This window comes from Perna viridis, chromosome 1 (assembly GCF_037379345.1).
Source record: "Perna viridis isolate PV_CMFRI_1.1 ecotype Kerala chromosome 1, ASM3737934v1, whole genome shotgun sequence".
Lineage (NCBI taxonomy): Eukaryota > Metazoa > Mollusca > Bivalvia > Mytilida > Mytilidae > Perna > Perna viridis.
In genome coordinates this window covers 17299015-17323450 of record NC_142445.1, presented here as the reverse complement: position 1 = coordinate 17323450, position 24436 = coordinate 17299015, and the positions used below count along the sequence as shown (strand labels likewise).

At 35.0% G+C, this 24436-nt stretch overlaps 1 protein-coding gene, 1 non-coding gene and 3 pseudogenes across 2 annotated transcripts; 4 read left to right on the top strand and 1 right to left on the bottom strand.

Moving 5' to 3' along the window:
- The first annotated feature begins 1665 nt into the window (after positions 1-1665).
- On the top strand, positions 1666-3129 carry LOC148627531 (uncharacterized; annotated as a pseudogene).
- A 3568-nt stretch (positions 3130-6697) lies between these two features.
- On the bottom strand, positions 6698-6994 carry LOC148627530 (signal recognition particle RNA). Its single transcript, XR_015919386.1, has one exon.
- Positions 6995-12537: 5543 nt separating this feature from the next.
- Positions 12538-14890, top strand: LOC148627529 (uncharacterized; annotated as a pseudogene).
- LOC148627528 (uncharacterized) lies at positions 14731-15365 on the top strand (annotated as a pseudogene).
- Positions 15366-21096: 5731 nt separating this feature from the next.
- Positions 21097-24175, top strand: LOC148627527 (uncharacterized). Its single transcript, XM_088574329.1, has 3 exons — positions 21097-21254; positions 22255-22451; positions 22995-24175. The coding sequence occupies exons 1-3, from the start codon at positions 21181-21183 to the stop codon at positions 23699-23701; spliced, it is 978 nt and encodes a 325-aa protein (XP_088430455.1). The 5' UTR covers positions 21097-21180; the 3' UTR covers positions 23702-24175.
- Positions 24176-24436: the final 261 nt, after the last annotated feature.

The following is a 24436-nucleotide window of genomic DNA, read 5'->3' as shown; positions in this document are numbered from 1 at the left end:
ACATTTATGTCCATTATTGGGTTAAGTTAATTTGTGAACACTCATTTCTCTTTATATAATCATGATTTGTCTTTATATATTTATTTTTCGTAGTGAATATTTGACGAAGGGGGCTCTCGTGTCGTTCCAGCTTTACCTCTTAAGATTTATCATTTGTCCCCGATTCTCACCTTCACATCAAATTTATAAAAGGTATGTTTGTTGGGGTTTAACGTCAATACTTCAGCTATATTCATAACATGAACATGAAATTGATGATAAAATGAACATGAAATAATGATGAAATGAAAAAGGGATGGGACACAAGGGCAATGGGGTCGACAAATTTTGATTGCCACTGGAAATAGGAAGAGGTGGGTAGGGTCCGGCAATTAAGCCTCCTGTGGCGGAGCCCTGTGGTTCCTACTCCGGGAGAATACCACAGTAGGGTTCTTTAACGTGCGAGGAACGTGGCATCTTTCCCAACACGGTGCACCACTATGGTTTGCGGTCAGGTTTTCCGTATTATAGTCTGACAACCCCAGCATGTAACACGCCAGGGGTACCCCATTCCACCACGTGGGACACACATCCCAGTTGCTCTGTGGGCAGAGCACCCTAACCTCCGGCTAGGGTTCTAAGCACTATTTAGTCGCCTTTTACGACAAGCTTAGCGCTGCTGCAGGCCTATTCTTTTGACACCCAGACCTGCACGGGGTCAAAAATGGGGGGAAAACAAGTAAATACTTGCAATATCACAACTGACAAAGAGTTAATTACATTATACATATACATACATGTATATACAAGACAGCCTTGAAACATCAAATATTTCCTCATTAACTGTTAGTTAAGTTTTCCTCAATTGAACACATAAGCTCTAAAGCCCCAGTTTAAATTTAAGTATACATTGATATAAATCATAAGAAATATTAAGACCCAGTAATTGAAATTTATTAGAATCCAATTTCTATCTTTATTTTTCTGTAGCAGGTAAACTTAAATTGTTGAAATTGACCTCAATTAAAATGGGATTTGGAACATTGGGGGCATGATTACAAAATATAACAATAAGACAGAAGACCCATCTTTCATAAATAAAGTTAACAATTTTGACATACTGTTCTTGGCAGAAACTCACTTAGGTGCAAATAAACCACTGACAAAAATTGGTAAGATGTACTGCCATACTGTATGTAGAATAGCTTCTAAAGGTAATAACAGGCACTTTGGAGGTCTTGCAATTTTATGTAAACCTGAAATTAAACCATATGTGAAAATTCTTAAAAATTCTGTTGCTGACTATCAGTGGGTGAAACTAGAAAAGAGTTTTTTGAATTTCAAAAGGACCTTTTTGCTTGTGTTTTATACAATCCACCAGAGGTGTCACCTTACCCACAAAACTTAGATTATGATATTATGGAATGTATAGAAAAAGATATTTTGACTTATCAAAATCAGGGGGACATACTAATCTGTGGAGACTTAAATGCTTGCGCTTCCACACTACTTGACTTTATTGAAGGAGACAGCAGTATGTACATGCCCTTATATTCAGATTATACTCATGATACCCCACTTTTGAAACGTCCAAGTAAAGATACTTAAATTGATCAGAGCGGAAAAGAGCTTATTGAATTTTGCATAATTCATAATTTAAAAATATTGAATGGTCGAACACTGGGTGACACTTATGGTAACTTCACATGTTTTACACCAAATGGTGCAAGCACTGTTGATTACACACTTGTGTCAGAGAGTATCCTATAGAACATTTTAACGTTTCGAGTTTTACCTTTTATGCCATTATTGTCAGATTGTCATTGTTTAATAGAATGGTCTTTAATTGCAAAATATAAATTTATTCAACTAAGTGAAAATATTTCAACATCTCAAAAATCAGCAAATTTTACATGGTCAGATGATTCCGCAGAATCATTTCAATCAGCATTGTTGTCTGATGAAATTCAACAAAAACTTGCAGAATTTGAACAAAAGCATATAGAAGACTCCCAGGAATCAATTGATGGTGCAGCACTGGAACTTGCCAAAATTATAATTTTGGCTGCAGAAAAATCATTGAAACGTAAAAAAGAGTAAAAAAACATAAAAGAAAAAGAAAAGGTTTGATACTGATCTTTTCGACCCGTGCAGGTCCGGGTGTCAAAAGAATAGGCCTGCAGCAGCGCTAAGCTTGTCGTAAAAGGCAACTAACTAGTGCTCAGAACCCTAGCCGGGGGCTAGGGCGCTCTGCCCACAGAGCAACTGGGATGTGTGCCCAGGTGGTGGAATGGGGTACCCCTGGCATGTTACATGCTGGGGTTGTCAGGCTGTAATACGGAAAACCTGACCGCAAACCATAGTGGTGCACCGTGTTGGGAAAGATGCCACGTTCCTCGCACGTTAAAGAACCCTACTGTGGTATTCTCCCGGAGTAGGAACCACAGGGCTCCGCCACAGGAGGCTTAATTGCCCGACCCTACCCACCTCTCCCTATTTCTAGTGGCAATCAAATTTGTCGACCCCATTGTCCTTGTGTCCCATCCCTTTTTCATTTCATCATCATTTCATGTTCATTTTATCATTAATTTCATGTTCATCGTCTGAATATAGCTGAAATATTGCTGCTCGGACGTTAAACCCCAACAAACAAACAAACAAACAAACAAACAAACTGATTTTTCCTTAAGAAAAAAAATCTAATAGATTATGAAAAAATTTATTCAAAAGATCCAATTGTTAATGGACACTTTTACAAACTTTACAGAGAATACACTAAATTTAGAAAATTTAAGTGCAGAAAATATAAACAATCCCTTCTATCCGAACTAGAAAAGCTTAATGAAGAAAACCCGTAATTATATTGGCAATTAATAAATGATCTGAAAGACAGAGAAAGAAGGGATGAAAGTTCCACAGTTGCATCATCAAGCTGGTTGTCACATTTTAAAAAGTTAAGTGACCCAAAATCTAGCTGTATTACACGTATTAAAGAGCTAGATAATATCCTATAAAACTTAGAGAAAATTAATACATTTAATGAGCTTGATTTTATAATTAGCACTTCTGAAATAACAAAAGCAATTTCTGAAACAAAATTAAACAAATCACCAGGGCTAGATAATGTGTCCAACAACATGATAAAATATGGCCAGATATCACTTATGAAAAGTCTTCATAAGGTATTTAATCTTTGTTTGTCTAGTGGAAAATATCCAAAATGTTGGGCTCTGGGATATATATCGCCTATCTTTAAAGGGGGTGATAGTTCTTGTCCAAATAACTATAGGGGAATTACTGTCACTAATGCACTTGGAAAATTACTCAACAGATTCTTGATATAAGACTCGATAATTTTTTAAAAGAAAGAAATGTTATTGACAACACACAAATTGGATTTACACGAAAAGCTAGAACATCTGACCATATGTTTATTATGAAAACCTTAATAGATAAGTATTGTAATGTAAAAGATGGTAGGATGTTTGCCTGCTTTGTTGATTTTCAAAAAGCTTTTGATACTGACATTCACACAGGTATTAAAATCAAACTATTAAAAAGTGGAGTTGGGTCAAAAATTTATAATATCATCAAAAGTATGTACAGTCTAAGTAAGTCTTGTGTTAAAATTCAGAACCAGTTAACTGATTTTTTTTAAGTAAAATTGGGGTAAAACAAGGGGACAACTTGAGCCCAAATTTATTCAAAATATTTATAAACGACTTGCCGGCTTACTTGAAAAATACACCTGACCCAGTACATATGAACTCAAGCCCACTCCACTGTTTAATGTATGCAGATGATATAGTATTATTGTCATCTTCAGTAACAGGCTTACAGGCTAAATTAGATATGCTATACTTATACTGTAAAGATTGGTGCTTAAATATCAATACCTCAAAGACAAAGATTTTGACTTTCAACAAAGCAGGCAGACTCATCAAACATAATTTTTTATTTAATAATTCACAAATAAAGTGTGTGTCCAAGTATAAGTACCTAGGCATTACATTTAGTTGCTCAGGCACTTTCTCCTTTGCTCAGAATGAGTTATATCAAAAGGGATTGAAAGCATATCACAAGCTTAAAAATGATTTTTTATCTTTAAATCCTTCAATAAAAGCTTCTATTAAAGTTTTTGATCATACCATCAAACCAATTCTTCTATATGGTGCTTAGATATGGGGATATTTTAACCCATACAAAACTAGACTTAAAAAGGAAGTTTTACCACTCGATGATATATACCAAAGACTTATATGTGAAAAACTTCATGTAAAATTTTCAAAATTCATTTTGGGTGTTCATAAAAGGTCAACAAATTTGGCAGTATTATCAGAACTAGGTCGCTTTCCAATTCACTTTGATATTATCAAATCGATGATAAAATATTGGTATAGACTAGAAAATTTACAGTCGGACTTTTCATTGCTTCAACAGGCCTATGCAGAATCTAAAAATTTGTTTAGACAAAATAAACCCTCATGGTATGGATCAATAAAATACATTATGAACATTGTTTAGGATATAAAAGATAGTCTAGCAAACATGACTCAATTCTCATTTGAACGAATCTCTAAACTGATCCTTTCTCAGCACTATAGAGAGACATGGGTAAGAAATTTGAGAAAGAACAGTGAAGGCAAACTTAATGTAAATGCTAAAATTAAAAACAATTTTGGGCTAGAGAAATACTTATCTCAAGTAAATTTTGAGCAAAGGAGAAAAAATACAAAGTTGCGCATCTCATCTCATAGACTAGAGATAGAAACGGCGTTATCATGGTATTCCTAGACAAAATAGATTATGTCGCAGGTGCGCCTCAGGAGAAGTAGATGATGAAGTACATTTTCTTTTTTCATGCTAATCAAATAAAAAGGAGAGCGATATACTATATGAGTTAATAATATCTACATGTCCACATTTTATTAACCTCAGTAATGAAAACAAATTGATATGGATCTTAAATTGTGAAAACTCTATTATTTTATCTGGTTTAAGTGATCTTGTTATATCAAGTGGTGTTTAAATTATAATTTTTCCTTTTTCTTTTTGTATATGTTATTTATTATTATTAATTTTTTTTATCTATCATTAATATCTTCCCATATCTTTTTCTGCTTATATTGTAATATGTAATGTAAGAATGTTGGGTAATTAAAAGCCCAGTATATGCAAATTTGATCCTTAATTTTCATCCTTGAAGCCTAGAGCACCGTCCCTTGGTGTCCTTTGTCTTGAAGCAACTCAAAAGACTTGCTTCTCTGCACTGGGATCCCCGTGCAGGTCCGGGTGTTTAAAAGAATAGGCCTGCAGCAGCGCTAAGCTTGTCGTAAAAGGCGACTACATCGTGCTCAGAAACCTAGCCGGGGGTTAGGCGCTCTGCCCACAGAGCAACTGGGATGTGTGCCCAGGTGGTGGAATGGGGTACCCCTGGCATGTTACATGCTGGGGTTGTCAGGCTATAATACGAAAAACCTGACCGCAAACCATAGTGGTGCACCGTGTTGGGAAAGATGCCACGTTCCTCGCACGTTAAAGAACCCTGCTGTGGTATTCGATAGGAGTAGGAACCACCTTTGCACTCCGCCACAGGAGGCTAAATTGCCCGACCTTTCCCATCCCCCTTTTTCCAGTGGCAATCAAAATTTGTCGACCCTCTTATCCTTGTGTCCCATCCTTTTTTTTTTATTTCATGTTCATTTTATCATCAATTTCATGCTCATCGTCTAAATATAGCTGAAATATTGCTGCTCGGACGTTAAACCCCAACAAACAAACAATATCTGCACTGGGCACAAGGAGGCTTCTAGTGAGTATTATGTCCACTGCACTTATTTATTTTTTCTTTTCTTTCTTTCTTTTTTAATGCATTATTCTCACTATTGCAAATAGATATGCCCTTAAGTGAATATACATTTACATTCTTTATTCATATAATAATTAGATGATCATAATTATAATCCCCATTATCATAATCCAATTTTGTAAATGAAACTGAGGTGTGCCAGTATAATAACTAAACACTATGTGTTGGTTACTATGATGTATTACTCATAATGCAAGTAAAAGCTACAAAAAACGTGACAATTATTTAGTTTGTAAATTAACTGTTGATATTATATGTTATTATATATGTTCAATCAAAACTGTTGTACCCCATTCTACCACCTGGTGCACACTTCCCAGTTGCTCTCTTTGCAGAGCGCCTAGCCCCCGGCTGTTTCTGAACGCTATTTAGTTGCCTTTTACAACAAGCTTAGCGCTATTCGTTTGACACCTGGACCTGCACGGGGTGAAATGATGATGATGGGGTGAAATGATGATGATGATGATGATGAAATGGGATGGGACACAAGGATAATAGGGTCGACAAATTTTGATTGCCATTAGAAATAGCGTGGAGTGGGTACGGACGGGCAATTTACCCTCCTGTGGCGGATCGCAAAGGTTACTGCTCCTATCGAATACCACAGCAGGGATCTTTAACGTGCGAGGAACGCGGCATTTTTCCCAACATGATGCACAACTATGGTTTGCGGTCAAGTTTTCCGTATTGAAATTCATGTCGTAAAAATTTATTTGCGTTTTAATCGCACTTGTGTAGATCTATCCTTGCACCGCAATTTTCAAGCCTGAACTCGCAGAATCATTACGCTGATAAAGTTTCAATTATCAATTAGTTTGAGCAAAATCAAATTAAAAAAAAAAGAAAAAAAAAGGATCGAGTCCAACTATATTGGACAGGCTACCAACCGCTGCCTATTCACAGGCGCGATCCCACTACTGTTCGACACGGGGACTTTTGTCTGCTGTGTTTCCACCCTGGACCGGTACGTCCCTCCTTAGACAACCTGGGCACATCAAGCTCCCTCAACGTGACCATATTGATGCCGAACTTAGTGCGGACGCCCGATCGACATAGAACAACGGAGAGCAGGACCCCTGCCCTCAAGCTGTCCACGACCCTGGCCTCCAAGTAGCTAGATTACAGGAGCACGCCACAACTCCCAGCCATTAAAAGCAGTTAAATTAAGAAACATAAACTACCTATATATATCATGATCCTGTTTTTGCCAGAAAGATGTACGGAAACTTAATTGGAATATGTTCAACATAAATGTTAATTACATCAATCATTCGATTGATGGCCTAATAAACACTTGTATTCATTGACATTTACTGGCGTGTTGATATTTACAGCGCCATCTAGTTATCGATTTTCTATTTATACACTAGGAGGATTATCAGATTGTGCTATTAATAACTTTCATATAGATCTCATTGCTTAGTTTCATTTTAAATACAGTCGCTATATATACAATATAAAAGCTTGTATAATTACTAGTAAACATTAAACAACTGATTGAGCTTTAAAATCTTCACAATCCCTCATGTTTCGTTTCTTTTTCTTAGCTTGGGGAACGCTGTTGAAAGACTTGTTGATTGATTGATTGATTGTTGGTGTTTACAGCCCAAGCAGCCTCATTTCAGCTATATCCAAGCGATGAACATGAAATGATGAAATGAAAAAGAGGAATGGGACACAAGGATAATAGGGTCGACAAATTTAGATTGCCACTAGATAAAGGGAGGGATGGGTAAGGTCGGGCAATTTAGCCTCCTGTGGCGGAGCCCTATGGTTCCTACTCCGGGAGAATACCACATAAGGGTTCTTTAACGTGCGAGGAACGTGGCATCTTTCCCAACACGGTGCACTACTATGGTTTGCGGTCAGGTTTTTCGTATTATAGCCTGACAACCCCAGCATGTAACACGCCAGGGGTACCCCATTCCATCACCTGGGGCACACATCACAGTTGCTCTGTGGGCAGAGTGCCCTTGCCCCCGGCCAGGATTCCGAGCTCTATTTACTCGGCTTTTATGACAAGCTTAGCCTGCTGTGGGCCTATTATTTTGACACCCGGACCCGCACGGGGCCAGTTGAAAGACAAATAAAAAGTAGAAAACCATTGTGAGGAACATGTAAGAAGTTATACGAGATAATTGACAGAAATGTATCTTCCAAATGATTAAATTCTTAGCAATCAATAAAAATTTAAGCATAAAACATAGCACGATAAAACAAAATTAACGCTTATTTGTCTGTAATGAACTAATAATCCCGTGTATGACCCATTTACATCATGCAATTTTCATATAAAAAATGAATTTAGTAATTTAAATGTTACTAATCCAATATAAAACAATTATAAAAAAAATGTCACAAACTTGACTTAAGATTTGTAAAATCAAAATTACTTAAATCTAACATGCAAACAGTGATAAATAATTCATACTTTTTTTCTAGTACAGCAACAAACCAATTAAAAATAAAAAAAAATATTTTTTTTTTTTTTTTAAATAAAATAGTATATGATGCGATACGGCATTTCAGAAATAAATATAAATGGTTAAATGCCTATTTGATGTTGGTATACGTAGCATCCGACGCAATTTACCCCAATACCATGATGTTAAATTTAATCTCAAATCACGACTCATGTGACCACTATTTTCAAGTACCTAAACCATTTAAGCACTAAGTTACGGAAATGTTTCAAAGTTCGTATTTCAATCAAATGTAATGCACGATTTATGTCTTGCCCTTCCGTTATAATCGAAATTCTATCTTATCATTGAAATACATGACTTCGGCGAAATAGAAAGGCGAGTACAATATGTAGTCCATGATTTATTATAATCACCATGGTAACAGGTCACGTCCTGTGAATAAGGAATTATACATCCATAGTAATTATATGTCTTGTCAGCTAGAGGTCACATATTAGCGGTAAACCAGAATTATGTGACGATAGATGATTTTTTGTGTGTCTCTGTAAGTCATTTTCAAGATATTTGTCAGAGAAAGTATTCATCAATCTCCTGTTGAACTTCTACAAGTTTTCCTTCCGTGCATACACTAAAGCCTTATGTGGCAAACGTTTATCGCGTTATGTTGCTTTGACAACGTTTGAATTACTGCATATGGGTTTGTTTTTTGAACTTCATGAAACATATCCAAATTAAACTGCTTCACTGATTACACCACTAAATTAATAAAATTATAGTTAGCTCCGACCACTTCCATACATGGGATTAAAAAAACATATCCCAATCTATTATAAATTACAACCCCCCCCCCAATTACTTGACACTGTGTAATTAAAAGTTAACTCCGGCTGCTGGAAAAATAAAACGAAAATATCGGCGATTGCTAAATAAAATCCCGGACCCTCCCTGGAGAAGAAAATGGTCTGTGCCTTAGGCAGCATCTAACTAATTTTAATATCGAGCCCCAGCTCGGACTAATATATGTTTGTTTGTTGGGGTTTAACGTCCGAGCAGCAATATTTCAGCTATATACAGGCGATGAACATGAAGTGGATGATAAAATGAACATGAAGTGGATGATAAAATGAACATGAAATGATGATGAAATGTAAAATGGGATGGGACACAAGGATAATGGAGGTTTTCCGTATTAAAGCCTGACAACCCCAGCATGTAACACGCCCCTGGCTAGGTTTCTGAGCACTATTTAGTCGCCTTTTACAAGCTTAGCGCTGCTGCAGGCCTATTCTTTTGACACCCGGACCTGCACGGGGCGTTAAAAATATTAAAACGGGCAATATTTGTATCCGGTTGGTGGTTGCGACACTCATATTTCAGCCAAAAATCTTCAAAAAAGACATATTGAAAAGTGTATGTATGGGAACAATTTAAATATACCTAGTCTACAATTAATGTAAAAAATGTTAAAATTGTCTATATCATTATGTTGATGGCTGTAATACATATTTTTCACACCAAATTCTTGAAAATGAGATATTTTTTGCAAATTGAATGAGTGCGAACACTTAAAATATCCTTACTGGTCTTATATTATTGTTTAAAATGTTAAAATTGTCAAAAAAAAATATCATGTGTGATGCTTTGACACATCAATTTCAGTTAAATTTGCCAAAATTGTCACATTTCTGCAGATTATATGGGTGGGAACAATTTTAATTTCAAAAATGGTCCACAATTATTTTTAAAAATATTAAAAAATGGCAATATTAGTACCCGGTTGGTTGTTGCGACACTCATATTTCAGTAAAAAATCTTCAAAAATGAAATTTTTGCGTAGTGCATGTGTGATAACACTTTTAATATAGCTATTAGTCTATAATTATTGTAAACAATATTAAAATTGTCTATATTATTATTCTGTTGATGGCTGTGATACATAAATTTCAGACCAAATTCTTGAAAATGAGATATTTTTGGCAAATTAAAAGAGTGCGAACACTTAAAATATCCTGAATGGTCTTGTATTATTGTTTAAAAAATTGAAATTATCAAAAAAAGTATCATGTGTGTGGCTTTGACACATAAATTTCAGTCACATTTCTCAAAAATGACATATTTCTGCATATTGTAAGGGTGTGAATAATTTTAATTTCAATAGTGGTCCAAAATTATTGTTAAAAATATTAAAAATGACAATATTAGTATCCAGTTGGTGGTTGCGATACTCATATTTCAGTCAAAAATCTTTAAAATGACATATTTTTGCAAAGTGTATGTGTGTGAAAACCTTTCATATACCTATTTGTCTCAAATTAATGTAAAAAATGTTAAATTTGTCTATATCATTATGTTGATGGCTGTAATACATATTTTTCACACCAAATTCTTGAAAATGAGATATTTTTTGCAAATTGAATGAGTGCGAACACTTAAAATATCCTTACTGGTCTTATATTATTGTTTAAAATGTTAAAATGGTCAAAAAAATATCATGTGTGATGCTTTGACACATCAATTTCAGTTAAATTTGCCAAAAATGTCATATTTCTGCAGATTATATGGGTGCGAACAATTTTAATTTCAAAAATGGTCCACAATTATTTTTAAAAATATTAAAAAATGGCAATATTAGTATCCAGTTGGTTGTTGCGACACTCATATTTCAGTAAAAAATCTTCAAAAATGAAATTTTTGCGTAGTGCATGTGTGATAACAATTTTAATATAGCTATTAGTCTATAATTATTGTAAAAAATATTAAAATTGTCTATATTATTTTTCTGTTGATGGCTGTGATACATAAATTTCAGACCAAATTCTTGAAAATGAGATATTTTTTGCAAATTGAAAGAGTGCGAACATTTAAAATATCTTTACTGGTCTTATATTATTGTTTAAAATGTTAAAATGGTCAAAAAAATATCATGTGTGATGCTTTGACACATCAATTTCAGTCATATTTCCATAAAATTTCATATTTCTGCAGATTGTATGGGTGTGAACTATTTTAAAAGTATTGTTAAAAATATTAAAATGGACAATGTTTGTATCCGGTTGGTGGTTGCAACACTCATATTTCAGTCCAAAATCTTCAAAAAAGTAATATTTAGCAAAGTGTATGTGTGCGAACAATTTGAATATATCTATTAGTCTATTGATTGTAAAAAATATTAAAATTGTCTATATCATTTTTATGTTGATGGCTGTGATACATATATTTCAGACCAAATTCTAGAAAATGAGATTTTTTTTGGCAAATTGTACGAGTGCGAACACTTAAAATTACCTTTATGGTCTTATATTATGGTTTAAAACGTTAAAATTGTCACAATAGGCATCATATGTTTGGCTGTGACATATTGATTTCAGTTCAATTATTTAAAAATGACACATTTCTGCATACTGTTAGGATGCGAGGAGTTTTTATTTCAATAATGGTCTAAAATTCTTGTATAAAATATTAAAAACGGCAATTTTGTTATCCTTTTCGAGGTTGCGACGAACGACATATTTCCGCCAATTGCAAGGGCGGTGACAGGATGAATCGGACCAAAACGAAAGTGGACCATTACAAAATCGGACTAGAAATAAAAAAAAAGAACTTTTTAAAATAAAAAAAATCTTCAATAAGAAAATATAAAATATTTCTTTTATACAACTTAAAGAAGTTATTACGTATTCGAAGAAAAAAAAAACAATACTACTATCACGAAGATAAAGTATGAGGTAAGAAAATCAAACACAGGTGAGCACGCGCCAATCATTATTAATTATCATTATTGAACGGGCTTGCACGCGTTATGATAATCTTGTTAATTAATCCAATTACCTAATTTAGTTGAATTAACGAGCTCCATAAACATAATGATCAGCCGCAAATTGTTTTAAATTACTTAATATTTCGATAGATGTTTATTAGAAAAAACACTTTCCTCGTCTTAGTCCTAGTCTAGGTTAAGTATTTAAGATCTCGTTACATTCCAGATACCTACTCAAAGCAACCGAATATCAGTAAATTTGGTGGGTTATTGACTATCTGTAATGTTCAATTATACAAAAGAGTGTGTTTTTGTACGAAAAATTGCTAATGTCATATGAAAGTGAATGTGTTAAAACATAAATGTGAATCTTGTCTAGTCAATTATCATGCGCAACACATAGAAAAAAAATTGAGTAAAATTAGATGAAAAGAATAAAAAAATCTTTGATCTTGGTCATTTCCTATAAAAAGGCAATGCAAATATTCCTCATATTATTTGTCAAAATGGATACGGACGACTGTGTCATGTGTTCCAGGAAAATGAGTGGCAGGCAACATGCATTAGAGTGCGATGATAGTGGTTTATGGCAACACAAAGTTTGTGGTACTGGTACGTCGCAATCTATTATAATGTAGTCGTATATGAGAAATATTAGACTAGTGTAGATAACTAAATAATTCATTAGTTTAATATACGCTTGTCATTGGAATGATGTAAAACTAACTTCAGGAACAAAGTTTTCAACTCTAGACAATAGATTTGTGATGCATCAAATGCAAAAATTATGTACAGAATCATGCGAAATATGTATTTATTGCTTGTGAATTTACTATTTGCATAATTAAGTTTCAATTACAATGTTTTATTTCTTATTCCATCTTTTTAGGCGTCACATTGACCAAATATCGCTTAATGGTAAAACAGCCTCGTACAGGTCCGGGTGTTAAAAGAATAGGCCTGCTGCAGCGCTAAGCTTGTCGTAAAAGGCGACTAAATAGTGCTCAGAACCTTAGCCGGGGGCTAGGGCGCTTTGCCCACAGAGCAACTGGGATGTGTGCCCCAGGTGGTTGAATGGGGTATCCCTGGCGTGTTACATGCTGGGGTTGTCAGGCTATAATACGAAAAACTTGACCGCAAACCATAGTGGTGCACCGTGTTGGGAAAGATGCCACTTTCCTCGCACGTTAAAGAACCCTACTGTGGTATTCTCCCGGAGTAGGAACCATAGGGCTCCACCACAGGAGGCTAAATTGCCCGACCCTACCCACCTCTCTCTATTTCCAGTGGCAATCACAATTTGTCGACCCCATTGTCCTTGTGTCCCATCCCTTTTTCATTTCATCATTATTTCATGTTCATTTTATCATCAGTTTCATGTTCATCGTCTGAATATAGCTGAAATATTGCTGCTCGGACGTTAAACCCCAACAAAGAAACATTAATGGTAAAACAGAGCACCCAGATAAGCTTTAGCTGTCAGAAGTGCAAAGCAAGACAAGATGAAACAAAGTATGTGTTGAATACATGAAAGGAATAATAAAAGAACTTGTGTCAACAAGATTATATATGATTGCTTTAATTGAGTATTGTAGTGAATTGTATATGTCCATACTATTCTGCATTGAGAGAAAAAAATGTAATAAGCAATTAAATTATTTTTCATTTTTTCTTTGTAGTGGTCCATCTGATTAGACCCATATATCCGAGGGGCCAACTCCAGACTATAGTTTATTTGACCTGTCAGTAATCCAGACAACTAAGGACAGTACAGACCTGAATGCCACATACACAATTAGCAACACCTCAGCATCAACACGTACAGATAGTATCACTGCAGACACAACAACAAATAGTCAACCTGACATGATTGCATTCTTTGACATAACACGACAACCATCGGATCATCCATCAGAAGTGTTAGAAAAGTAAGTATTACTTTAATAGCATGAGTAACCGGTATATACGATACCATAAAAAGCTGGTTAAGATTTAATTTAAATGTATATTGCAAAGTTGTAAAAGCAAGTTACTGAATGCACGAAATGTGATAATGATATTTACTCCATATAAAATGTATTTTATTTGCATCTGCGTTAGTTAGAGATAAATATTGTTAACATTAAAGGTATAGACAAATAAGTTTCAAATTGTCAATGACCTTGAATTCCTCAAGTTTGAGTAAATCGAAGAACCAGATTTATTATTATGTAGTTTGAGAGAAGTTTTTATTTGATGCTTATTATTTAACCATAATTATTTATTAATTTCTTAATTGCTTTTTCACTTTCAGCTGTCTTCAAGAGCCAAACTTCCAGACACCCCAGTAATCTACACCATAGTCCAGCAGGGGTCCAATCGTGGTGCAAGTAAGCCAGTAAGCAGTGACGGGTATTGGTATACCAAGAAGGTTATGGCAAGCCAAAGTGGACAAAAATTAATCATTTGTAATATAAGAAAATGAATTTCTAATATTACAAAATTATTTACTAATATTAGAAAAGATTTTTTAATATCAGAAATTCAATTTGTAATATTAAAAAATCATTTTCTAATATTTTGTATTTTTATTTTGTTGAAAAGAGGACTTCATGTACTGGAGGTGTTCCAAATGCTCAAACTCAGTCAACTGCCCTGCAACAGTATCACAGAAAGGTGACAACTTTTAAGACTAACTCTAGACAACACAACCACCAGGCTGACAAGGGTGCTCTAAAAAAGGTCTTGGTTCGTAAAGAGGTATAGTCAAAGGGTGTGCCTTCCACTTCTGTCAGGGGGTGTGGAGGAAAACGCAAGGGCTGGGTCTTAAGACTTCATACAGTCAACGTGGACCTGAGTATCGTTATATCCGCACATTGATGGCTTTACCATTCCTACCATTTACAGACATCCAACCAGCATTTGACCAACTCTCTCCAAGGGCAACATCTACACAACTCCAGCAGCTTGTTGGATATATCAACAACACCTGGCTGTCCAACTCCACCTGGTTACCAAGGCACCATATCCATCAGAACCAACATTGACGTGGGAGGTATATATGTATATTAGTTTTCATGAATATCAAATATCTTGACGTCTTTTAAATGTACTAATGTACGAAACCAACTTGAATAGGTACCACAAGAATAAGACTTTGCAGCGGGAGACTGAACTGGTACACCTGTCTATAAGACTGGTATCCGAGGATCAGATCATAAGAAACCAACGTGCCAGGTACAGAGATCTGGAGGGCCGTCTTCACAACTTGTGGGGCAAGTACCAGTCCAAGACCATCACTGCTTCAGGTCTACTGAGAGAATGTGGCAAAGTGTATGGACCCAGCAACGACTGAGTAAAAGAACTTTCATAATGACATGTGCACTTGACATTTAAATGAAGTGTTTATTAATTTGTTATTGTTATGTGGTATATTGATATTACCATGTAAAATAAAATTTAGAAAAAAATCAGTTTTGTCGTCTGTGATTATTTAGCACCATAGTAAAAAAAACCCTTGAAAATCACACATTGATACATACAAATACCTATTTCAAACCAATTAAATAAGAATACAATGATTATTGCAATAAAAAAATCCTTATTCAAACTAATAATTTCCGATTTTGTGTAGTCCGATCTTGTCATGGTCCGTTTTTGTTTTGGTCCGATTCATCATGCATTCAATTGAAAGCTAAGGGAATTAAGTAGCTGTCTGTAGGCACGAGACTGCAATTAATTTTAAAGTGCATTTCAATATACACATTTGAGCAGATTAAAAAAATTCCACCGGCGCAAACTGAATAAAACTCTGGCCTAAAGATATGTACAAACAGGATTTTATATATAAATTGTAGAAAATTTTACCATCATTTTCAATTAATACATATAATTCGGAGATGGGGTAAACATGACAAATGAACTGAGTTAAAAGTCCTAAATTTTAACCTTCTTCCACTGAACCAAATCACAACTTTTAGTCAGAATTGATTAATGAAAAAAAATCCCATGTAATTTTAACCTATTTTCTACCAATTAGAGGCAAAACTTCAGCAAATAAGTTTTCAGTAAAAATATGAAAAAATGCGGAAGGTACCTACTACCAAAGTTGGAACTATATTCGAAAACCAAGGGGAATTAATTGTGTTCTCGTACCTGTATGAGGTCTCACTAACCACTTCCGGGTCAAATGGCCACCCCCTATGTAGTACCAAAAACACACTGAACCTAGACATATGCATTGTAAGTGCATTATTTGTGTGTATTATGATTAAAAGTAGTCAAAATGAAGCTGAGAATATGTACTTTAAAATCATATATGTAATTAACTACAAAAGTGTATGAATATTGTGTACATGTGTGAGTAATTTGCCTCCATGCTGCCGGTTAGCAGAACAGGTAAAAATGTGGATTTTCAGTATTATTTATTCAAGTAAATTTTGTGAAGAATTTCTACAATCATCGTACCATTAGCATAATGATTTTGGAAGCCTTATTTTCCAAACTTCGCAACGGTATGCAACTTTAAGGTGTCATTTGTCCTGGGAATCCACAGTGATACTTTGAAAATTACTTTTTTAACATGTAAAGTAATGGAAACGTTAGAAGTGGTTAGTGAGACCTAAATCATGCAAAATATGAAAAATATGATACACCCTAAAAACCTTTATGGGTCTATATTATGAAATGTGTAATTATTCATTCAAATCTGCCTGCTCTTAGGACATAATCAACAATCGAATTCTGCATTCTATACAATTTTTATCTCCTATGAGCACGGGTTATATGAAAAACCAAATGTTAATTTCTGTTTACTAAGCATTTTAAACAACATATCAAAAATAAAAATATGTAGGCTTCCCAACCATGTATCACATTTTGCATGATTCTTAGTTGGAGTGCTACGTAACATTTTAATATTTTTAAATGGTCTTGTTATTATTGCTTAATGTGTTTAATTTGTCAATATTGAAATCACACCAGTGTCTCCGACACAAAGTTATTTCAGTATAAATTTTGAAATAAAAAAAACTTACGTTTAGAAATCGTATGAGTGCGAACATTTTCAATTAATAACAAATGTACTTCCGGTTAATATTTAAAAAAATGTCAATGAATAATGAATTGCGACACCTGTAATAATTGAAAATTACTCTAAAACAATCTTGTTTAAAATTTTGTTTAACTGCTGTCATAGAATTATGATATGTACGTTGCTTGCGAAAAAAGGCAGATCAATTTGTTTGATTGACCAATCAAAATTATTCCCTCGCCCCATTGCCCCTATTCATTTACCCAATTCCCAATGCCACATTACCCATTGCCCTATCCCTCCATACCCCATAAAATGGGAAGTTTATCCCATACAGGTACTGTACCCTTCCGCTGCACTTTCATCATACCAAATCAACTGTATTTCAAAATAAGTACAGATTCAAATGTGCGCTCACTTCTATCAGAGCTTGCCGAAACTACGCAGACTTTTTGTATCGCGCTAGAACTCTAACAAATAGGCTTCTGGAACAGGGTTATGTTGCTACAAGATTGAAGTCATCACTACATAAGTTTTATGGTCGTCATCATGAACTCGTGGATTGTTATGGTGTATCCATTAGCACCATGAAAACTAGTGTATTCAACAGGTCATAGTTTTCCTTTCCTCGTTTGTCTTCCCTGGACTTGACTTTTTATGAGCAACTCGGCGGGTGTTTCTCGAAAAGCAGAGGACGCTTACCCTACCGGTGCACCTGGTCCATGCTCCCAGTTTTTAGTGTTGTCCGAGTTGCTCATTTACTTTTGTTACTTTGTATGTATGATTTTAGTTACTTTATGTTCTTTGTTGTGTATGTCTGTTTTCCATGTCTGGTCTTTGTCCCTGGATTACATTCTTTTGATTACCGCTATAACCTTGGTTCTCTTGATTACGCTTTGTAATTTTATGATCTTGAACTTGCCCAGATATTATTAACAACTTCAAGATTTAGTAGTGCTTTTACTGGGTGTAAAATTGGATGGAGACAATTGCAAACAAAACGATGTAAGTGTGATGTTTATCAAACCAAATAATATTGTAACTGATTATTTTTTACGTTGTTGTAAGGGGGACTTCATGTACTGGAGGTTTTACAAATGCTCCAACTCCAAGCCAAAGTGGACAAAAATGCCTATTCATAAATATTTATAAATAACCATAAATATTTGTAATTCAATTATAAATATTTGTAATTCATTTGTTAATATTTATAATTCATTTATGAATATTTATAATGATAATGTTATTTACATATATTTATAATTCAATTATAAGTATTTATAAATGAATTATAAATATTAATAATTGTCATATATTTTTAAATATTTATAATTCATTTATAAATATTAATAATTAATTTATTAATATTTATAAATCATTCATAAATATATATTTATAAGTCCAAGACAATTATAAATATTTATAATTCATTTATAAATATTTATAAATAGGCATTTTCTCCACTTTGGATTGTAATTATAAATTATAAATACTCATAATTGATTTATAAATATTTATAATTCAGTTATAAATATTAATAAATGATTTATAAATAGTTATAATTGAATTGCAAATATTGATAAACAAGCATTTTTGTCCACTTGGCTTGCCATAGCTCCATTGTATTGTAACTTTATTATACTTCCGTGGCACCATGTTGAATGCGGGACTCCGCATTACTTGTAATGATAAAGTCCTGCGTATGGAGTTCATACATAATGCTAGAGCTTGCTGTTGCCGTATCTACGCAGACTTTTTTTTATACCGCACAAGACTCCTTAAAATTAGGTTTCTGGAACAGGGTTATGTTGCTGCAAATTGAAGTTATCACTTCAGATATTATTGGATCGTTGCGGTGTATCCATCTGCACCATGGTAATTAGTCCGAGATTGCTCTGACGTCCAACGGCTTTTCTGCCAGACAAGCTGGGGTCGTGGGACCTCAGAGCTCGCCCCAAGTCCAAAACACGGAATTTGTCTTGAAAATCGAATTTCTGTAAATTTGTGAATTCTGTTATTTTTTTTAACTTCCATTCTCAAAACACCAATAACTGCAGAAAAACATATATATGTTACACACTATTGTAAATAGTATATGCTTTCATTAAATACCTAGTTTCATTTTTTTAAAGCCAATAGCCCCGTGGAGGTCCGGCTGTTAAAAGAAAAGGCCTGCTGCAGCGCTAAGCTTGTCGTAAAAGGCGACTAAATAGTGCTCAGAACCCTAGCCAGAGGCTAGGGCGCTCTGCCCACAGAGCAACTGGGATGTGTGCCCCAGGTGGTGGAATGGGGTACCCCTGGCGTGTTACATGCTGGGGTTGTCAGGCTATAATACGGAAAACCTGACCGCAAGCCATAGTGGTGCACCATGTTGGGAAAGATGCCACGTTCCTCGCACGTTAAAAAACCCTACTGTGGTATTCTCCAGGAGTAGGAACCATAGGGCTCCGCCACAGGAGGCTAAATTGTCCGACTCTACCCCCCTCTCCCTATTTCCAGCGGCAATCAAAATTTGTTGACCCCATTGTCCTTGTATCCCATCCCTTTATCATTTCATCATCATTTCATGTTCATCGTCTGATTATAGCTGAAATATTGCTGCTCGGACGTTAAACCCCAACAATCAATCAATCAATTAAAGCCAATAAATTACTAGATTGTAGTCTCAAACCGCGCTCCAGTATAGAAGCGCAAAATCCTGTGTTTGTTTTTATCTGGGTCAAGCTCAGACGTCCTACGGCCCCAGCTCTCCCTATTTCCAGTCGCAATAAAAAAAATGACACGCCAGGGGTACTCCATTCTACCACCTGGGGCATACAACCCAGTTGCTCTGTGGGCAAAGCGGTCTAGCCCCCGGCTAGGGTTCTGAGCACTATTTAGTCGCCATTTACGACAAGCTTAGCGCTGCTGCAGGCCTATTCTTTTGACACCCGGACCTGCACGGTGCTTGAATGATAAAAGGGGCTTAGTTCGAAACTTCAATATGGTGTGTTAGTCTCATCATGTGATATTATGGATTTCGGAAATCCTATTCAATCGCATAAGAAGTGTTTGGTTTATAGAGTAAAGACTACGCGTAAATTTGGTGATACAATATTTTTCTTCTTAACTTGTTCCCTTGGCTGCTATTGCAATGTTTCTATTCTTTTGCCTATCAACCCCAGTTAATTTCAATGTAAATGAAGGACATTAACGGAAAGGAAGTGGATGTGAAAGTCGTTTCTAAAAGGCTCAGATTTACGATGTAGGACCGACAAAAGTGATTATGTTTGTTTGTTTGTTGGGGTTTAACGTCCGAGCAGCAATATTTCAGCTATATTCAGACGATGAACATGAAATAATGATGAACATGAAAAAGGGATGGGACACAAGGACAATGGGGTCGACAAATTTTGATTGCCACTGGAAATAGGGAGAGGTGGTTAGGGTTGGGCAATTTAGCCTGCTGTGGCGGAGCCCTATGGTTCCTACTCCTGGAGAATACCACATAAGGGTTCTTTAACGTGCGAGGAACGTGGCATCTTTCCCAACATGGTGCACCACTATGGTTTGCGGTCAGGTTTTCCGTATTATAGCCTGACAACACCAGCATGTAACACGCCAGGGGTACCCCATTCCACCACCTGGGGCACACATCCCAGTTGCTCTGTGGGCAGAGCGCCCTAGCCCCCGCCTAGGGTTCTGAGCACCATTTAGTCGCCTTTTACGACAAGCTTAGCGCTGCTGCAGGTCTGTTCTTTTAACAGCCGGACCTGCACGGGGCCAAAAGTGATTAATGTGAAATTTCTGGAATGTTTTGGTTTCAGATAGGATAGTTTTATGAGGTTTTCAAATGTTGAAAATGAACGGTTTTGGAAACACCCTTGCGTCGGATATGAATATTTTTTGTAATACGCATGTGTCCGATAAAACGGGTTTCACGAATAGATGGGCTTCTGGGTTATCGGGGGTAATCTTCAGAATTAAAATTTACTTACTGTCAGTGCGGGCCTTATCTCTAATACTTATCAAGATTACATAATTTTTCATCAAATGTCTTTGTTTATCAGACACTATTTTCTTATCTTGAATTTACCCACTACTAGGGCTGACTTGAATTGTCGAGAAGTCAACGTCTGTGGTATCCACGGTTGGAATTATGGCTGTGCATAAAATCTGCTACTTTTTGGAACCTGTGTTAAAATTCCAAAAGCGCCAACTACTATTTGCAGCGTAAGTTCAATTATAATAGTTTGGAACTGTTGCGCTGAGTCCAAGACAAAGTTAAAGTATCAATTGTTCTTAACTTTCTAGTTTTTTCGACTTCGAGCTTTTGATTTCCTTGAAAGTGTCATTTTTAACATGTACAACTACAGGGGTACGTATGAAATAACGTACAATATTTATAATATTATTTATATTTCTTTATTTTGAATATTTCATTAAAGCATAGATGATATTCATTTCGTCATTAGTGAAGAAAAAGTAAAGGAAAGCGCAATTAAGTTGCAAACAAACTGTCCATTACTTAGTATTAAATGTGTTCGGGTTCGTTTCTTATTTTGATATTAATTATAATTTACACGTCCGCATATAATACAACATATATTTATAACATCAATCGTTTTGTTTATATCTGGGAAATATATCATATCATAAAAGCTTTACTGTCACCAATGTGATAAACAATTTGATAGGAGTTTTATCCTTCCAGTCATGTTTTGTTGTCGTGTATTTTATCACTTGTTGCTTGTGTGTATGTTATATTTTAAATTAGAATGTTTCAACTCACTTACAATATAAATTGCAAGCGCAAAATTTCAAGCATCAACTTATAACTACAAAAATAATGACTTGAATGCTGACAACATATAAACGACAAATGTATACATAACAGGTTTGGAAAAGATGTAGAATGGAAAGTTAATCAGTAAACGTTGCATGTACTTTAAGAAAGGGAAGGCGCGCTGACTAAAGAGGGTGCGCAAACCGCCAAGCTTCAGTGATTTATTTTCGTTTCAATCAATATTTTTTTCCCGAAAAAGATCAGACTTTGATAGTATTACATGATCGCGGATTGCTACAAACACAACACAAGTTTTATTTACCGAATTACAATCATGCATACATGTATACCACATGATTCTAATTCATAGTATAGTTCGCGCATACCCATTTGACGAACCTTGTCTATATTTATATATACATGTAGTATAAATAATCTATTTGTTAGACAAAGGAAAAGTTTTTGTACGAAGGATCCGGAAGCGAACTATGAAATACGACAGATGAAACGTTCAGACATACAAGGTCTCTACGAGCTACTTGCTCTTAACAAATGGAATATGGAAAAATCATATCTGGAATGTGTATTCAATACCGATCCGACAGGCCTAGTAGTCGTTGTCAAGGATGACGGCGAAATTGTTGGTCAGTATTTAGCAAATAACACGAAGATGCACGTAAACGTATTAGCTATGACGATGTCCAAATCCAATAATTAGAAGAAAAAAAAACGAACAAATAAAAGACAACACGAAAATAATCTGGACATTTGTACATTAATTTGCCATTCTAACGCGTCCTTACTTTGAAAGATCAACAAAGCTTTTGAATACAAAATATCTCAAAATCAATAAATTTCTCGATTGTCTAATCTACATTAAGTTACAGTAAAATGTATCTTCATAAGGTGAACTACTAATTTAGCGTAAAACTTGCATTTTACTTAGCAATTCTAATACTTTAAGGTATACTTGATTTGCAATGAATTGCTTTTCTACTTTTTGTAAGATTCTTCAATTCTTATCCTTTACAAATTTATATTTATAGTAACATATGGTATTTTTGTATAGATACTATGAAAAGTTATGACCGGAAAATGGACTTTGAAATTGACTTTTATTTTGTTCACAATCGGGGATATGTCTAAATTCCTTCTATATAACCTCTTATTTTGTTTACATTTTTAAGGTCATAATGGTATTCTAGCCCACAGCGACAAATTTGCTTCGTCTGGCATGAACATCGTTAAAGATGGTTACAGAGAACTCGGTATTGGACGCAAGCTATTCCGGAGGGTAATGGACGTCATGGCAGAAAGAAATGTTGGAGGTACTGCATTATCCAATCGTATTTCATTCTACGAACAATTCGGATGGACTATTCGTTCCTTCACTGTGCATTACAATCAAGGAAAGGTCAATAGATCATTTGCAAGTGACGTACCTTCTGGTGATTTCGAGATTGTTCCACTCAAAGATGTAAATTTCAAAGACGTTATAGATTATGACACTGAAATTCAAACGTTACCACGCCCAGTTTACTTATCATTGTGGACAAAACATAGCTGTGCTACTGGGTACGTCGCCTTAAAAAGTGGCCGTGTTGTGGGATATGGAATTCTTCGCCCAGCCGATGTCGGTCATAAGATGTACCCTCTATTTGCAGACGATCCCATTTTAGCAAAAGCCCTCTTCTGCAATCTCGTCACCCATATTCCAGAGGGAGAGGATTTGATATATTCACATGTTGTTGAAAACGATGCTTCATCAAAATTTGTGGAAGCTAATGATCTGACGACATATTTATCTATGACGAGACTTTACAATAAATGGGACATTCCAGTTGATACACGGCGTATCTACTCCGTGTCGAGTACCGAATATGCAATTGTGTGAACGCTATGAACATATTTTTACCAAAGTTACCAAAATACATGTATCACGAACAATGCAAAGAACTGAATTACCAACATATCTTTCTTACCCTAGTTTTCATTTAATTACAATGTTTGTTTCATTTGAAGTGCAATGACAGCTTAATCTTGAAGACAATTCAATTTCAATTTAAAGTCTTCGCATATGATTTCTTTTTTCTATTTTGAACTAGTTTCCATAATTTTCTCGCGAACAAAAAAATCGCGAAAATAAATCGCCGCAAATATAAATATCCCTCTTTTTATAAAGGTTATAAAATGATGCATTTGTTGTTAACCATAGATAACGGGGTTTTGAATAATTTCGCGTGCCATATATAGTTTCGCGAAATCTGTTCTTTTTTACTTTGTGGAATATTTAACTGAGGGTTATTCGCGAAAATGAATTGTAATGCCATTGCATTGAGTAAAAAAAAATAAAAGTTATTTTTCAGTATTGTAATAAGATTTATAGTGAAACAGTACGATCATTTCTTAAAGAACAATAACTTACATCAAAAGAATATAACATACGAAAGACATACGCGTTAGGGTAATGTTCGACCCTATGTAAGACCTTCTGAAAAATGTCTTTCGAATTAATAATTAATTTCCTTTACGACTAAAAAGATGTCATAACCGGTAGATTTTTGTCCCCATTTCAGTCATCGTCCATTTTGTGACACATAATGTAGGGGCATTCACGTACTTACTATAC

Bases quoted from the DNA above. Each gene is read 5' to 3' on its own strand.
- LOC148627527 (XM_088574329.1), top strand. From the start codon at position 21,181: ATGGCTGTGCATAAAATCTGCTACTTTTTGGAACCTGTGTTAAAATTC. The intron at 21,255-22,254 runs GTAAGTTCAATT...TCTATTTGTTAG, and splicing joins CGCCAACTACTATTTGCAGC to ACAAAGGAAAAGTTTTTGTA. The intron at 22,452-22,994 runs GTCAGTATTTAG...TACATTTTTAAG, and splicing joins GGATGACGGCGAAATTGTTG to GTCATAATGGTATTCTAGCC.